The following is a 17,532-nucleotide window of genomic DNA, read 5'->3' as shown; positions in this document are numbered from 1 at the left end:
TCAGGCGGAAACATTCCCGTAAATTCAGCCGTTACGGACGCCCTCGTGTGAACATACCCTTATTCACCATCTCACCCACACAATTACACAATAGCTGCTTCGAATATTGCTGAAAACCAACAAGTAACCCCCTTATTTAGAAAAGGAAAGACGTATAAAAATATGGAAGTTCATTTGGGCTTTGTCTGTTTTGAGATGAGGATACTTTCATGCCTTATTCTTCAACATGGCTTTGGTGACAAATAGCGCATCCCGTCAGAATTCAGACACACACAACTAAACCTGACACAGCAAAGCTACGCCAAACATAGTAGTGTAGATAGCCTAAAAAAGACGGGCCAATAAAAGATGGAAAAGCTGGGTGTAGATCTAAAGAGAAGCTTGCAATACCAATTCAAAGCCAACAAAATACTGAACGGAAAGGAAGGGAATCTAGAATGTGCAGTGTAAATCTGCGCACGGCTTCGTGGATCTGGAAAAACAGCAAAAAGATTAAAGAACCTCAGTTATGAGGAAAGAAAAAATAGAATGGTTTTTTGTTTATATTCGGAAACCTCTACGGGGACGACTCGAACAAAAATAAATAAATGGCTTAACTTTTAATTAAGTACCTTATATATTTACACAGCCTGGGATCAGGAAGGCACATTGACCCATGTCTAATGCTGAATACACACAACGTTTGTTTGCAGGCCCTGTTCACACAGTTTTTTTGCAGCAGGAAAACATTTTTTTTTAGGAGTTGAGGCAGATTTTTAATCTACCCCTGTGCTTTTTTTGCCACCTTCTTACCCATTAACCCCTTAAGGACACAGAAATTTTTGGATTTTTCACTTTCCAAGAGCCATAACGTCTTTTTTTTTTTTTCCATCAATAGAGCGGTGTGAGGGCTTATATTTTGCGGGAGGAGTTGTAGTTTCTATTGGTAGCATTTAAAGTACCATATAAAGTACTCAAACGGAAAAAAAATTATTTGCGGGCTGAAATTGAGAAAAACTGCTATTACTCCATTATTTTTTGGGTTCCGTTTTGACGTCTTTCACCGTGTGGTAAAAACAACAACTTAACTTTATTCCGTGGCTCAATATGATTACGGTGATCTCAAATTTATATAGATTTTTTTATATTTTACTACTTAAAAAAACAATACTTTTTGTTAAAAAAAAATAATAGTTTTGTTTTACCACATTCTGAGAGCCGTAAACGTATTTATTTTTCCGTGCATTGAGCGGTGTGAGGGCTTATTTTTTGCGGGACGAGCTGTAGTTTTTATTGGCACCATTTGTGGGTACATATGACTTTTTGATCACTTTATTACATTTTTTTTGGGAGCTAAGGTGACCAAAAAAACAGCGATTTTGGCGGTTTACAATTTTTATTTTTTACGGCCTTCACCGTGCGCATTAAACACTATATTGTAATAGTTCAGACTTTTACAGACGCAGCAATACCAATTTTGTTTACTTGTTTTATTTTTTTACATTACTTTAGAGGAAAAATGGGAAAAGGGGTTTGTTTTTTTTCACTATTAAAAACTTTATATCACTTCTTTTTACACATTTTATTAGACCCCCTAGGGTACTTGATTGTTAGATCGCTGGTACAATATACTGCAATACTAATGCCATCGTCATTTTTACAGGCATCTGTTAAGCCCTGCCACAGGGAGGGCTTAACAGAGGCATAGTGAAGGCAGCCCTGGCGGCCTTCATTAGGCCCCTGGGCTGCCATAACAGCCATAGTCACCCCCTAATAATGTTGTGGGGGGGGGGGTGAGCTGTCGGAGGGGGCCCCCCCTCTTTTCAACGCCTCAGATGCTGCGTTTACGATTGACTGCAGCATTTGAGGGGTTAAACATCCAGGAACAGCGTGATCGCTGCTCCTGGCAGTTAGTCCGGAGTGTCGGCTGTAAAACACAGCCGCAGCATATGGAGCGCACTCCAAATATCACCCCCCGCACCAGTGCGCTAAGGGGTTAAAGCTAATGCAAGGACCGCGGGCACAAAAACTCCACGAATAGCTCGGAAACTAGTGCCACAGGTTTTTTTCTGCCTCCCACTGATTTCAAAGTCAGAGGCAGCAAGAAAGGACATGCCGCTTCCCCCCTGCCCCACAAACGAGTAATGGGGGGGGGGGAGGGACAAAACAAAAAACAAAAACACCCCAACCATGCCTCTGCCTCCCATTGTAAACAAGATCGGGAGGTCCGGCCGACACACAAACAGTTTTTCGCGGTCGTGTGTCAGAGCTGTTAAGCACCAGATGAAGCCATTGGTGTGAGTCGGGCTGCGAGGACTGAAATGGGAAATGGTCTAACTGATAGTTTATGATATACGGTTTGTTTTTTTAACCCCTTCCCTCCGCAGCCATTTTTCGGATTTTCACTTTTGTTTTTTCCTCCCCACATTCCAAAAACCATAACTTTTTTATTTTTCCATCAATATTGCCGTATGAGGGCTTGTTTTTTGTGGGACGAGTTGTCGATTTTCACAGCACCATTTTTTATACCATATAATGTAGTGGGAAATGGGAAAAAAAATATACATGTGGGGTGGAATAGGAAAAAACTAATTCTTCAACCTTTTGGGTGGTATTGTTTTTACAGCGTTCACCGTACTGTAAAAACAGCATGTTAACTGTATTCTGCGGGTCAATACGATTAAAGCGATACTACATTTATATAGTTTTCTTTGTTTTACTACTTTTACAAGGAAAAAACTGATTGTTAAAAATAAAATTTGAGTTTTGTCGCCATATTCTGAGAGGCATTTTTATTTTTCTGTCGATTTAGCAGTGTGAGGGCTTAGTTTTTGCGGGGCTAGCTGTAGTTTATATTGGTACCGTTTTGGGGTACGGGAGACTTTATTTCATTTTTTGTGGGAGATGAAGGGACCAAAAAACAGCAATTCCGTGCGGACTAAATAATGATATATTGTAATAGTAATTTTTTTTACATTGTGCTTGAAGGAAATTTGGAAAAGGATTTTTTTTGAGCTTTTAATTTTATTTTTTTACTTGTCCCCCTAGGGGACTTTAACCAGCGCTTGCACGATATACGATACGATATTTAGATCGCTTGCACGATATATATAGTCATATACCCGTGGTAGGGCTTCATAGGAGTACAAAGACGGCGGACCTGGGGGACTTAGTCAGGCCCCCAGGCTGTCATTCCAAACAATGGCAGAGATGGGGGGGGCATTGGGACGTTACAGGGGGTTGCCTCCCTGCTTTGTCATTTAAATGCCGCGATGGCTGTTGAACGCGGCATTTAACGGCTTAAACAAGAGGGATCGCGCTCGTTACCTGGAATTGTTGGCTTTAACACACAGCCGACACTCGCTCGATGGAGCGGGCTCAGGACCTAAATCACGATTAATTGAACATGTAACCTTGATTAATTAACAGTTTTTAGGCCACATCCTTTTTGAATGCCACGTCATTGAATATATATACCCTGAGTCTGATGTTTACTACGGTATATAATATACCCCTGAAGCTGCCCATCACACAGTCCGCCATCATCCCGGTTTATAATCCCCATCATCCGTGTATATACCATTAGGACGGGCGCGGTCTGATCGCCGCAACGCGTGGACATTGAGGCTAATCAAGAAGTAAAGGAGGTGGGCATGGAGGAGACCGTGGACATAAGCTGTGCAGTGGACTCTGAATACATGCGAGCTGAGCTGTGAGTGGCTAGTGTTATACAGTGAGTAGTAGAGCAGGGGATGGACGTTCCCCCTGCTCGACTATAGGAAGCCGGAAAAAAAAAAAAAATGCGCAAGAGGACCTCGGTTATCTGCGCTGAATTTCGGGTTTTTTCCCCAGGTTGCCTAGCCCTAGATGGGAGTATAATAAATCTTTCATTGAAATACAAGTCCCTAGCAACACTTTACTATCTGTGGCGCTTCCTTCATTTCCCAGTATAGGAAAACTTGAAGATATAACTGTGCAGACTGGATCACTGGGAAAATTTCAATTCCTCCATTAACCAGAAAAATTTACTTAATTGGATCTGCATGACAGAGACCAACGCCCAGCTTTAATTTTACATTGGATGCAGAAGGGTTTGACCGCCCCATGCACACGGACCATAATTGCGGAACAAAATACGGATCCATTCATTTCTATTGCCCACGGACACCTTCCCGTATATTTACGGGAAGGTGTCAGGGCCGTAGAAATGATCTGAAAAAATTGGACATGTCCTATTTCTTGATTTTACAGACCATGCTCCCATACTTTATAATGGGAGCACAGCCTGCAAATGTGAGTGGCTGTCCGTGGCCATCCCCGTAATCACGGACCGAGATTACGGCCAAGACCGTATGCAAGGGGCCTAACATGCCTCATCTGTCTTGCGTCCACTCCTGTTCTCATATTAAAAAAACTGCAACAAAAACAGTATGGGTGAATCCAGCTTCAGGCCAAGATCACAGATGCAGTTCTGGGATATTTTTTTTTTTTCAGCCAAACACAGAAGTGTACACAAAAGAAAGGAGATACGGCAGTCTTTTCTTCATATCTTTCCTTCCCTTAGGATCCACTTCTGGCTTTGGCTCAAAAACAAATTTGAGTGTGATCCTGGCCTTAGAGGTTTTTTTTACCTACCCCTACTGCTCCTGGTTGGACATGTTACACTCATGCTTAATTTCCCCTTTGGCAGTGCCACTGGGGAATTCAATACCCGCTCCCAGTTTCCCCTGCAAATTACCACTGATCTTTTGCGGCCTGGCAGCAAGACATCCTGCGATCAGCTTTTATTTTTGGGGGGGGGGGGGGGGGGGGGGTGTTGGCTGGAGGGGTCTGTATAGGTGACCTCCAACAAAAAAAGGACTGTCCACAGCAGACAGCCACCTAAACGAGCTTACTTTTAATCACATGGTGAATAGCATTTGTTAAGCATCCTCCAGCATGAACATGCTACAAACATAATTCAGTCGCTTTTCCATCGAGCTTAACCTCTAAAGTGAGCAGCGCCATTATCTACAGAGAATAAGGGCAGTGTAAGCCACCAGCATCTTCTGGGGACAACAGCTGTGAGGACAGGGACAGGTCCTATTGAATCAGTCTGTAAATTGGCAGTTTTAGGACAGGAATACATTGCAATTTATAGTACAAATTTCCTGTTTTTCCAACGTAATAACACGGTTTTGGTAAACAGTCAATGTTTCCTTTCTCAAGCAAGAGCACAAAGTGTAGTGAAAGGAAATTCTCAACCACTACAAATAACTAGACATGTATACAGAAATGGGTAAAATACTCGGATTCTACTAGACTGAGTAACAAAAATGACATACATGAACTAGGGCTGGGCGATCTAATTAATTCGATTAATTCACCCTCAAGGGCTCTCACAATTCTGTTTAACAGAATCGTTGAATAGATTCTGTAGTGGCGACGTCACGTCGTGCTGCAGGAAGAAGCGCTGCCCTGCCGCCGTGTCAGTGCCTGGTCGGCCCTGTCCTGTCTCTGCTTCCACATGGAACTGCTGTTCTGCACTGAACAAAATTATACAGTACGAAACAGAAGTTCGTGGTCGAATTATGGAAACAGCGTAACTCGCTGAGCTACGCGATTTCTGTAATTCATCCATATATTGCAGTGTATTGTACCAGCGATTTAATGATCGCTGGTTCAAGTCCCCTAGGGCAACTACTAAAACGTGTTAAAAAAAAAACAAACAACACCTTTCCCATTTTTCCCCAAGCACAATGTAAAAAAAGTTATGAAATAAGTGATAAAAAAGAAAAATCGTATGTACCAAAAAATGGCTCTCAGAATGTGGTGAAAGAACAATTATTTTTTTTAACGAATAGGTTTTGCTTTGTAAAAGTAGTAAAAAATGTGTTTTTAAAAAAAAAAAAAAAAAAAAAAATCTAATTTTTTTTGTGGTCTAAACCTGGGTGCGTCTTGCATCATAGTCTGAAAAATACGGTATATATGTTACATAAATAAAAAGCCTGGGGAAACCCCTTTAACACCTCAGATAATGCACAGCACAGTTGTGGGCAGTACGTTTCAACGTCTTTTCTATTCTGCGATCAGCTGCACTAGGATTCTAAGGTTGTGGACCTTCTGCAAGTTTAAGGCCTTATTCACAAGGATGTGTCCGTTTTGCGCACGCAAAAGGTCAGTATCTCATCAGCACATGATTGTCGCACAGCCGGCATCATTATGACACTCTGGTTTTAGGTTTACAAACAGAAAAGTACGTGGTGCTTTTCTGTATTCATTCATTTATCTATCTATCTACTGTTGCGCGAATCACGTGCGGCACCCGGAAGTGCTTCACCGTGCCGAGCGCGATTTGCACGCACCCATTGACTTAAATGGGTGCGTGCTGCGTGAAACACGGCCAAATATAGGACATAAATATAAAAGAATATCCGGCACACCAATATTGAAACAAAGGTATTTTTATTTTGTTTTTAATGCCATGAACGGAAACCATAGCTTTTCATTCGCATTACCATTGATTTCAATGGTAACACTTCCCTTGCTAATTTTTCCATTTGTCTGTTTCGTATGGTTTAGGTTTGGCAGAATCAACAGCGTAGTCGTCTGCGCTATTGATTCCGCCAAAAACCTTATGGAATGGAGACAAACGGAAACCATTAGCAACGTATGCGTTACCATTTAAATCAATGGTAACGCAAACGGAAAGCTATGGTTTCCTTTTGGTTTCTGTTCGTGGGTTCCACTGACCGAAAGGTCTGACGGAACCCCGACGCAGATGTGAATGAAGCCTACGGCTGGGTTCCCACGTAGCGTAAACAAATCAGGATTTCCACAACAGAATTGGGGCTGAACAGAGGGATGTGTTGCTACGGCAACGCCAATTATTATTATTTTTTAACCTGTTGTCAGCAGTGGTGATTCCAGACAAAAACCTGCACCACAATTTGGTGCAGTAATTCAGACAGAATTCCCTGCGGGCTCTAGGTCAGATACGCTGCATGCTTTTACACAGTGTATCCGGACTGTGGGAACACGCCCCAAGAGAAGAAAAAAAAAAAAACTGCTTGCTCCCGTCACACGGAGCTATGGATGGGGACAAGCAGTCGTTACTCCGTTCGTCCCCATCCATTATCATGTTGGCAGCGCGTCTCCCTGTTTACACAGGGAGAGGTGCTGCCGACAACGATAATATTGTACTTTTTAAAACGATACGACCAGCAGATGATTGAGCATTTGCCCGTTAATCTGCTGATCGCTGCTGTTTACTCAGGGCAATTATCGGCAACGAGCGTTATATTAACGCTTGTCTGCCCGATAATCGTCCTGTGTAAAACCCCCTATACTGACTAAAATTGTACATGTAGACAACTTCATATTAACCTACTCATTCAGTCTTCGTAATGGAAAGTACATATAGCAGCTGTATAAATATTAATTTTGTATCAGATTTTGTGCAAGGAAATTGAAGGTCTATGGGAGGCTTTAAACTGGATTCACACACGACAGACATTATGCCGATTTTCCACGCAGAAAACCTGCAGCAGATTAGTCCCAGCCATGTGAATGAGATTTGAACAAATCTCATCCACTTGCTGCTGAACATTTTCTGGATGGAAAATTTTAAATCCGCAGAAGGCTCATTCTGTTCTAAGGCCGGGTTCCCACGTAGCGTACAAGCTGCGGAATTTCCACAACGGAATTGTGCGGAGATTCCGCAGTATTTACAGTAGCAGCACAGTGGATTTTTGCGGTGTTTTTGTTGATTTTCTGTTGTGGGTCTTCCCCATTGAATTCAATGGGGATGGAAAACCCGCAACAGAAGGCCAAGTGTTGCGACTTTTGTGGCGCAATTACAGTGACTACGCTGCAAAAATCGACACCACGGAAATAAAATAAAAATCATACCCAGAACGCTCTCCTTTTTTCTTGCAGTCCTGTCTCCTGGGATGACGTTTCATCCCTTATGACCGTTGCAGCCAATCATAGGCTGCAGCGTCATCGTAGGAGGCCGGACTACGTGCAGAAAAGAGGGAGGCAGTAAGGATCAACGTTTTTTTTTCTCTTTAAGCGCTGCGTACCACAATGGTGCGATTTTTCGGACAGAAGGCACTGTGGGTTCCAGGTCAGATACGCTGCACAGTTTTTACGCAGCATATCCAACGTGTGGGAAATCGGCCTAAATGTACACCCTTGTCAATGTACGAGTGAAACCCACACGCAGCAAGAGCCGATGATTTTGCTGCAGAAATGCGGTGTAAAATTCGCAGCATTTCCATCTGCCTTTGTGACCATTCCAAAATGAAGAATTAAGCAACTTTGCAAATTAGGGATGCACGATGCATGAAAAGTTTGATACTGTTTCGATACTCTGCATCCCCAAAAAGTTCGATACCGTTATTTCGATACTTAGCTGCGCAGCCGCACAGCTAAGTATAGTAACACATGAATGTATGATAGAGGGGCTGCGGCTGTGTAATACAGTCATTGCCCCGCTCCTGACAAGTGCGCGCCATCAGGATGATGCGATGCAGCCAGCACTGCAGTAATGAGAAGCGGCACTGAAGACAGAACATGGCGGGCGCACTACAAAACACCCCCATGTTCTGTCTTCAGTGCCTGAACCGCCACTCATTACTGCAGCGCCGGCCGCATCATCTCCTGCTGACTGCGCTCGCACTTATATCAGGAGCGGGGCAAAGGCTGTATTACACAGCTGCAGCCCCGCTCTATACCGGCGGAGATCAGCGAAACCTCTCCTCTCCGCCACTATTCCCCTGAATGCAGCATTCAAAGCTGACTGAAACGTTCAAGAGGAAGTGAGAAGGGGGGGGGGGATGGATCGAGTCACAGAAATTCCCTGTGATGCGATTGAGGGACATACCATATATGGGCAGACAGCCCATGGTCCATTGAAGGACCCCAGGGCTGTCCTACCATATTTCCTGGTGTTAGGGCATACTTAGGTATGTCCTAACAACTGCCTGTGTACTATCAGTACACAGCCTAATGTACTGGCACATATCGGATATATGCCAGTACATTAAAGTTTAAAAATAAAGTGAAAACAAGGTAATGTTAAATTAAAAAAAATATACACATACACCTTTTTTTACAATAAACATTAAAATAAGTCTCAATACATAAAATATACACACATTTGGTATTGGCACGGCCATAATAACCTGCACAATAATTTATTTGCATCATTTATGATGTGTACGCTGTAAAAAAATAAAATAAAAACTGCTTTCTATCACGAGGTGTGATGAATTTAACCTCCATGTTCCTCACATTAATAGTAATTAGCCCCATCATGTACCTCGCACATTAACCCATTATGACTGAGAAACTTGATGGGATTAATTACTATTAATGTGAGGCACATTCAAAATTCATCACACCTGACATCAGAAAACAAAAGAACTTTTTTTTTTTATTACTGTTGGCAAAGTATCGAAATCGCAATACTAAACGAAGTATCGGTATCGAAGTCCAAATTCCGGTATCCCTATTGCAAATAGTCTTTAAGGTCCTCCCCCACATTTTGGACATTTATGGCATAGCCACAGGATATGCCATAAATGTCCGATAGATGCGGGTCCCACTTCTGGGACCCGCACATATCTCTAGAACTTGACCCCCTAAACGCTGTTCTAGCTTACTCCGGGAGGGACACTTCCTGGTTAGGTGGCCGGGAGTAACGGAAAAAGCCGAGCTCACTGAGCTAAACTGTTTCCATAACTCTCATAAAAGTGAATGTGAGTTATGGAAACATTGTAACACAGCAAGCTACGCTGCTTCAGTAATTCCCATTCACGTCAAAGGAAGTTACAGAAACAGCGTAGCAGTTTCCAGAGTTGGGACCGGCATCTATCGGACATTTACGGCATAGCTTGTGTAGATACCATAAGTGTCCAATATAGGAAAACCCATTTAATTAAAAATGTTCTATTGTTTTAGGTCTATAGCTCCAATGCAGACCTAAGTGACTCCTTGGTAACAGCAAACCCTATGTAGTCTGATCTTGCTGCTTACTAACCTACCGAACGTACGTTAAACTAGATGAAAGGGAGTATAAAACACAGTTTATTTGTAGATTTACTTTAAAGAAATAGCTCCATTTGGTGCCAATGTTGCCCAGTCACGTGGCTGCCCCACTATCGTCAGGCCTAATCAGTAAGAAATTGTATAATGATGGGACTCTGAAATCCCTCTGGCCAAGGATTCCTCATAGACTGAGCCCCTGACAGTGATGTCAGGAGAGCGGAATCATCTGTCAGAGCGGGCCAGGGATTCCGCTCCAGGTGTAACCCCATGACGTAACTGTCCATATATGGATAGTGACGCCGGGGGCTTCTCCAGGAGCCGAATCTACTGCCAGAGCGGGCCAGGGATTGAGCTCCAGGAGTAACCCCATGACGTCACTGTCCATATATGCATAGTGACGCCGGGGATTCCATTCCTACAGGAAGCTACAGTGGCGCTATCTACAAGACTGAAGTCCCCGGCCAGAGATCTTACGATGCTCTGACCGGGGACTCCATTGTTGAAAGCCCTGACTTCACTCTCCTTACATGGACAGTAACGTCAAGGGCTTCCCCAGGCTCAGCGCTCAAAGTAGCGGTGTGCGGGGAGTCCTCGGCCAGGATCAGTTGTTACCGGCCGTTACAAGGATCGTTTCCTGAAAGACAGCCAGTAAAAACTGATCCATTGACTTCTATGGGAGCCGTCTGGCCGTGAAAACAGCCAAAAATAGGACAGGTCCTATTTTAGATGGCTAATCTTCACGGGCCGCTAAAAAAACGGCCATGTGAATACACCCATAGAACTTAATTGTTCTGAAAACGGCCGTGTGACAGCCGTTAGGAAAAATTCAGCATGTGCGACATAACAGGAACACATGACTAAATGACAATACAGCTGGCAAAATACTTTGGTATCAGTTATAAGAAATCTGAAGTCTTCAGTCAACTGGCTTTTCTGATGAAGACTTAGGGTATATGTTCACACGCTAGCTGTCATTTACGTGTGAAAAGACAGACTGTTTTCAAGAGAAAACAGCTGCCTCGTTTCACACGTAAAAGCTCCTCCTCGTATTTTGCGAGGCGTCTGAGACGCTCGTAAATCTTGAGCTGTTCTTCTTTGAGTTCAATGAAGAACAGCTCAAATTACGTGGCAAAGAAGTGCCCTGCACTTCTTTGCCGAGGCAGTCAATTTACGCGTCGTCGTTTGACAGCTGTCAAACGACGACGCGTAAATTACAGGTCGTCTGCACAATACGTCGGCAAACCCATTCAAATGAATGGGCAGATGTTTGCCGACGTATTGTAGCACTATTTTCAGGCATAAAACTAGGCATAATACGCCTCGTTTACGCCTGAAAATAGGTCGTGTGAACCCAGCCTTAGGCATCATTTACACGAGCGTAATATATGCGCGTGCGACGCGCGTCGTACGCACCTATATTAGTCTATGGGGCAGTGCAGACAGTGCGTGAATTTTGCGCAGCGCGAGTGCGTTGCGTAAAACTCATGACATGTCCTATCTTTGTGCGCTGTTCGCGAATCACGCACATTGAAGTCAATGGGTGCGTGAAAACCACGCATGCCGCACGGAAGCACTTCCGTCCGAACTGCGTGGTTCGCGCAACAGCTATGAAACTGAATGTAAACAGAAAAGCACCACGTGCTTTTCTGTTTACAAACATTCAAACGGAGTGTCATAATGATGGCGGTTGCGCGAAAACCATGCAGCCGCGCATCATACACTGATGACACACACAGCTGTTAAGTGCCTTTTGCGCACGCAAAACGCCGCGTTTTTTGCGTGCGAAAAACGCACACGCTCGTGTAAATCAGGCCTTCTGAAGTTCTTCTATGTGTCACTGCAATTGATACAGCAGCTAAGAGGTTAAGCTCTGCTTCACTCACATCCTTTTGTCTCTACAGAGGTGGAGGAGACTGAAAAGGGAATAATGTGAAGACTTGACCTAATTCCCCAAGGCTGCAATATTGACACACAGTGTGACAACGCACAGGACAGGCCCACCTAAAGGCCCTTTTACACGGACCAATTATCGGGCAAACGAGCGTTCACAGATCGCTAGCTCCCAATGAGCCCCTCAACTAGCGTTTGCTTGTTCATCAGCTGATCGTTGCCCTGTTTACACAGGGCTATGAGCGTTCATATGAACACTTGTTTGCCGGTGTAAAAGGGCCCTTACCTAGCTACATCACAAGACCTTTATGTCTTGGGGCATCTCACTAGATGTAGGGGTACGTTCCCACAGGCAGAATACGCTGTCGATTTTCTGCAACATCTGCAGCGGCATCTCAAATAACCGCAGGTAAATCAGTCAGAGAAATGCGTTTTGCTGCGGAAACTGTATTTGTCACGTTTTTTTTCCTGCCGATTTCGTGTGAAGCATGGATGTAGAAAACTTCATGTATACCGGCAGATTTCCATTGTTTTTTACGGTGTTTCCGCTGTGTAACGCCGTACAAAACTCAATTTGCGTATTTTAGTGCAGAATTTATGCTCCCCATTCAAGCCTATGGCCCAAACACGTAGCATCGCCGCACAGAACCCGCATTATAAATGGACATACTGCAGATTTGAAAGCCGCACCGCAGATCAGTTTCCGCAGCACGTAGCGAAGATTTGCAGAAATCTCATCCACTTTGCTGCTACTGTAAATGCTGCGAAATTTTCACAGAATTCTGCAGTGTTTATGCTTTGTGGGTGCCCGGCATAAAGCTGGCCATATACTAGAATCAATTTTAGATAACCAAGAAAGGCAAATTCATCATTTTCTGCTGACAAGGTTCTTAGTGACATGCCCTAAAGCAGATCTAGGAAAACCCCTTATTGTACAAGACATCAGAAAACAAAACTAAACTCATAGGTCCAGATTTACTAAGACTATAGTTTCATGTCAGTCTTAGGCCTCATGCCCACTTTAGTTTTATTCTTCAGGGTGCTATCCGTTGTGGTCACAGATAGCACCCGCAACCCATTCATTTCAATGGGGCCATGCACACTTCCGTTGTTTTAACGGAACCGGGCGGCCGTTCCTTGAAAAGTAGGGCAGGTCCTACTCCTGCCCGTTTGACGGAACAGTCTCAGCCTTCTCATTGAATTTGGTCCGTGAAACAACGGGCTGCACACGGAAGCCATCCGTGTGCAGCCCGTGTGTGACGGGACAGTCAATAACGGCCGTTCAGCGGCTAACGTAAGCGTGCATGAGGCCTTAGACCGAAGCCCACTGGTGTGACAAATTTATTAAGAGGTGCCCACCTCTTAATAAATCAGTAACATCTTGGACTGTCTGTGCGCCGCAAACTGAAGTGAACTCTAGCTGCGCGCTGGCATAGAACTCAGCCATAAGACAATACTATACAAACCCCAGGAACCAAGGCACCTTGAAATTGCAGCAAGCACCTGATGAGATCTGCGGGGATCGGTCATATTGGGGATACTATGATACAGTTGTGTAAAAGTTATATATTGAACTTGTAGCCATTAGGGCGGATTTACACGAGCGTGTGCGTTCTTGCGCACGCAAAAAAACGCGCCGTTTTGCGTGCGCAAAAGGCACTTAACAGCTCCGTGTGTCATCACAAAGGATGTGCGGCTGCGTGATTTTCGTGCAGCCGCCATCATTAGGACACTCAGTTTGGATGTTTGTAAACAGAAAAGCACGTGGTGCTTTTCTGTTTCCAAACATACTTTTGACTGCTGTTGCGTGAATTACGCGCATCCCACGGAAGTGCTTCCGTGTGGTGTACGTGATTTTCACGCACCCATTGACATCAATCGGTGCGTGATGCGCGAAAAACGTAGAAATATAGGACCAGTCTGCACTGCCCCATAGACTAACATAGGTCCGTGTGAGGCGCTTGAAAATCACACGCGTTGCACGGACGTATATCATGTTCGTGTAAATCCGCCCTTATAATGAGTTCCGGCAATACCAGCTCACAGACAAGAGTGGCGCTGTTTTAGGAGAGAAAAGTTTTTTGTTTTTTTTTAAGTAATCATGTTTTTTCATCTCACATACAACCCCTCTAAGGCCGGGTTCACACAGAGTTTTTTTGCACGCGGAAAATTTGCCTCCAAATTCATTTTGGAAGTTTGAGGCAGATTTTCCTCTGCCTGCATGCCGATTTTCGCAGCGTTTTTCACCTGTGGCCATTGAGCGCCGCGGGCATAAAACTCAGCGAAACACACTTTCTCTGCCTCCTATTGATGTCCATGGGAGGTCAGAGGCGTAAAACGCCCGAAGATGGAGCATGTCCCTTCTTTCTCCCGCAAGATGGTTTTACCGTTCGAGGGAAAAAGACGCCTCCGATTGAAATAAATGGGAGGCATTTTCGGCCCGTTTTTGAAGAGTTTTGCGGCGCGGTTTCCGCGTCAAAAAACTCAGTGTGAACCCAGCCTAAGCCTAAGCTTGCAGGCAGAAAATCTGCCTCAAAATTCCATTTGGAATTTTGAGGCAGATTTTGCTCTGCCTGCACGCCGTTTTCCACCCACAGCCGTTGAGCACCGATGGGCAAAAACGCAGCGAAACACGCTTTCTCTGCCTCCCATTGATGTCCATGGGAGGTCAGAGGCGTAAACGCCCGAAGATAGGGCATGTTGCTTTTTCCTACGAGCCGTTTTTTCCGGTCGCGGGAAAAAACACTTCCGCCTCCCATTGAAATCAATGGGAGGCATTTGTCACGTTATGTTTCCAGGCAAATTTTTTCTCTGAAAACAGCTCCGGAATTTTCAGCCGTTTTTGACTCAGCGTGTGCACATACCCTTATACCTTTTCTTGCTTTTGGATCCACTTCTGGTTTTGGGCCAAAAACTGTGCATGATCTCGGCCTAAGGGTATGTTAACACAGGGCGGATACACTGCATAAAAGTACACAGAATTCCGGCCGAAAAGTCGCGCCAAATTGTGGTGCAGTTTCAGCTGGAGCATCCGCTGAGAAAAAGAGAATGTTAAAAAAAAAAATATATATACCACCTTCAGTGAAAAATAATCCCTCTACGTTGTAGAACTTCTTCTGAAGTAACTTTCTCATAACTAGAGTGGACATGGGAGATAATGGCATCACTGCATGTCACACATTCCCGGTATGGATTACTCATGTGTTCATTCAGGGGCACTGCGCCACTGCCAACACTATGAAATAAGGACATGAAACCTGATATACGGAAGGGGCAGCAGAGCCCACGCCACAATACCACAAACGTATAAAGACTTTCACGCATTCCCTACCAGCGTCTCATGTGCCCGACTACATGGGGTTAACCAGATCCTTCCAACGACACCGGATGCAGCGTGTCGCACACGTTAGCAGACTGGGGAAACCACTCAGATTTCCAACCACATCATCATCATCATCATCACACGGCCAGGCTCTCTCTTTATCGTTTTTACGACCAGGTGTTTTTTTATTTTTTATTTATTGTATTCCATATTTTTCTGATAGTAGCAGAATAGCGTCATTAGCTACGGTTCTTGCGGTCAATATTTACAAAAAAAGTTACCGTATTGAGCAATGATACATTAAATAGTGCAAGAGACAGCACTAAAAAGATTCATGTGGAAGTGACACAACCATTTCTAACAGATATTTGCGATTCACATGATGGCACCCTGTGGGCATCACATACATATGATAGAAACAATTTAACGCAAGGAAAATATATACGGTCTGCAAATAATCCATAATAAATGGCGCAATATAAGTCTGCGGTAATTGCCCTCACACCTGTCCTTGTCTCCACCCCCCATGTGCGGCTGCTCCACACTGCTGGAAAGCACCTTTGTTGCCCGGTGACCTCGTTATATGATGAGGGGCGCAGGAGCATTGTTCGCTGCTCCGCATTGTTCTGCGGCGCGGACAACACGCGTCCGTGTCTCAGTGACTGTCAGGAGGCGCCAATAATGACAGCACCGAGCGATCTCACCATTCATCCCGCTCCTCCATGATACCCAGCAACGTGCCCGGCTGTCATATGTGGTTACCCCAGGCCTGCCCACCTTCATCCCGCACACTATCAGCCCCAGGGCAGTAGGAAACTCACTTTGCCGCTGGCCGTGCCCCCGCTAACTCCAATCAGGAACGGTTGTCCGTTGTTTGGCGCGTGCTCGGGCAGTACTTGCTCGCTGTCCCCGGCCATGCTTCCCCGAGTGAGCCCTCCCTCCAGTGTGTGACTCACGTCTCTCCGCTACGAGTGAGCCTGCTCCTCCTCTTCATGACGATGCCCTCATCTCTTATATGAGGAGTCGGTGGAGGCTGGATCTAGACCCCGTCAGTGTGTCCCCCTATACACGGACTGGTCGGCACAATGCCAGGCTGCTGCTGGCAGAGTGGGGAATGTGGATGTCAGCGGTCATACTGTCTTTCATCCTCCTTTTCCTGGAGATGTCAGAGATAAGTAGCTGCCAGGATGTAGGCTGCTTGCAGGGTCTGCTCCAGGGCCTCATGCAGACAATCATGCTTTTGCGTGTGCAATTTATTAGCGTTTTTGCGAACCCACTAATTTCTATGGCCTCATGCACACGACCGTGGTTTACACGATTCCGTGTGGAGGCAGCAAATTCAGACCGCAATAAAGCCCCATGCACACGAACGTGCTTTTGCGGCCGCAATTCCCCCGAAAATCCACGGGAGAATTGCGGCCCCATTCATTTCTATGGGGCCATGCACACGACCGTAGTTTTTACGGTCCGTGCATGGCCCGGGAGCCTGCACCGCAGAAAGAACGGACATGTCTTATTTACGGCCGTCTTTTGCGGTCCGGGCTGATTGAAAATAATGGCGACAACCAAGTGCATGGTCCGCGATTTGCGGGCGGCTCGCGACTGACAGTCCGCTGCCGGCCGACCCGAAAATCACGGACGTGCACTTGGCTACGGGCCTCATGTACACGAACGTGCTTTTGCGGCCGAAAATCTACGGGAGAATTGCGACCCCATTCATTCCTATGGGGCCATGCACACGACCGTGGTTTCCACGGTCTGTGCATGGCCCAGGAGCCCGCACATCAGAAAGAACGGGCAAGCCTTATTACGGCCTCGTTCTGCGGTCCAGGCTCACTGAAAATAATGGCCGCGGCCATGTGCACGGCCCGCGATTTGCGGACGGCACGCGGCTGTCACTCCGTGGCTGGCCGACCCGAAAATCATGGCCGTGCACATGGCTACGGTCGTGTGCATGAGGCCTAACTCAGGACATGTCATTTTATGGTCCAGATTTGCGGATACACCAATACTGGTGAACTGCTGTGGACCGCAACGAACCCGTGATTTTGTGAACCGCAAAACCAATGCGGTCGTCTGCATGAGGTCCTTTGTACCTCAACGTATTTCATCCACCCGGTATATAATACGCCAATAATGTTGCCAGTGACATTTTTGTCATGGTTGTTACTTAATTTTTTTCTTCTGCGTGTGGTTTTTAAGCGCCGTTTTTTAAGTATGTAACTAAAGAGACACGCCAGCTTTTTTTTTTTTTATTATTATTATTATTATTGCTACCGTTTGTACAGTACACCTGGTAAAATGATGGT

General features: G+C 45.1%; 1 protein-coding gene across 2 annotated transcripts in view; it reads right to left on the bottom strand.

The window, feature by feature from the left end:
• LOC142657210 (uridine-cytidine kinase 2) overlaps positions 1 to 16,309 on the bottom strand; it is a 56,074-nt gene extending 39,765 nt beyond the window's left edge. Inside the window, exon 1 of one of the 2 annotated variants that reach the window (XM_075832260.1) lies at positions 16,180 to 16,309. Coding sequence is in view for 1 of the 2 variants with exons in the window: in XM_075832259.1 (XP_075688374.1) it covers positions 16,045 to 16,140 (96 nt within the window). In the remaining variant the exon portion in view is untranslated. The other variant, XM_075832259.1, reaches the window with a different exon arrangement.
• Between the last annotated feature and the right edge of the window lie 1,223 nt (positions 16,310 to 17,532).

Source organism: Rhinoderma darwinii, chromosome 7 (assembly GCF_050947455.1).
Source record: "Rhinoderma darwinii isolate aRhiDar2 chromosome 7, aRhiDar2.hap1, whole genome shotgun sequence".
NCBI classification, from domain to species: Eukaryota; Metazoa; Chordata; class Amphibia; order Anura; family Rhinodermatidae; genus Rhinoderma; species Rhinoderma darwinii.
This window is presented reverse-complemented; position numbering and strand designations above follow the sequence as displayed.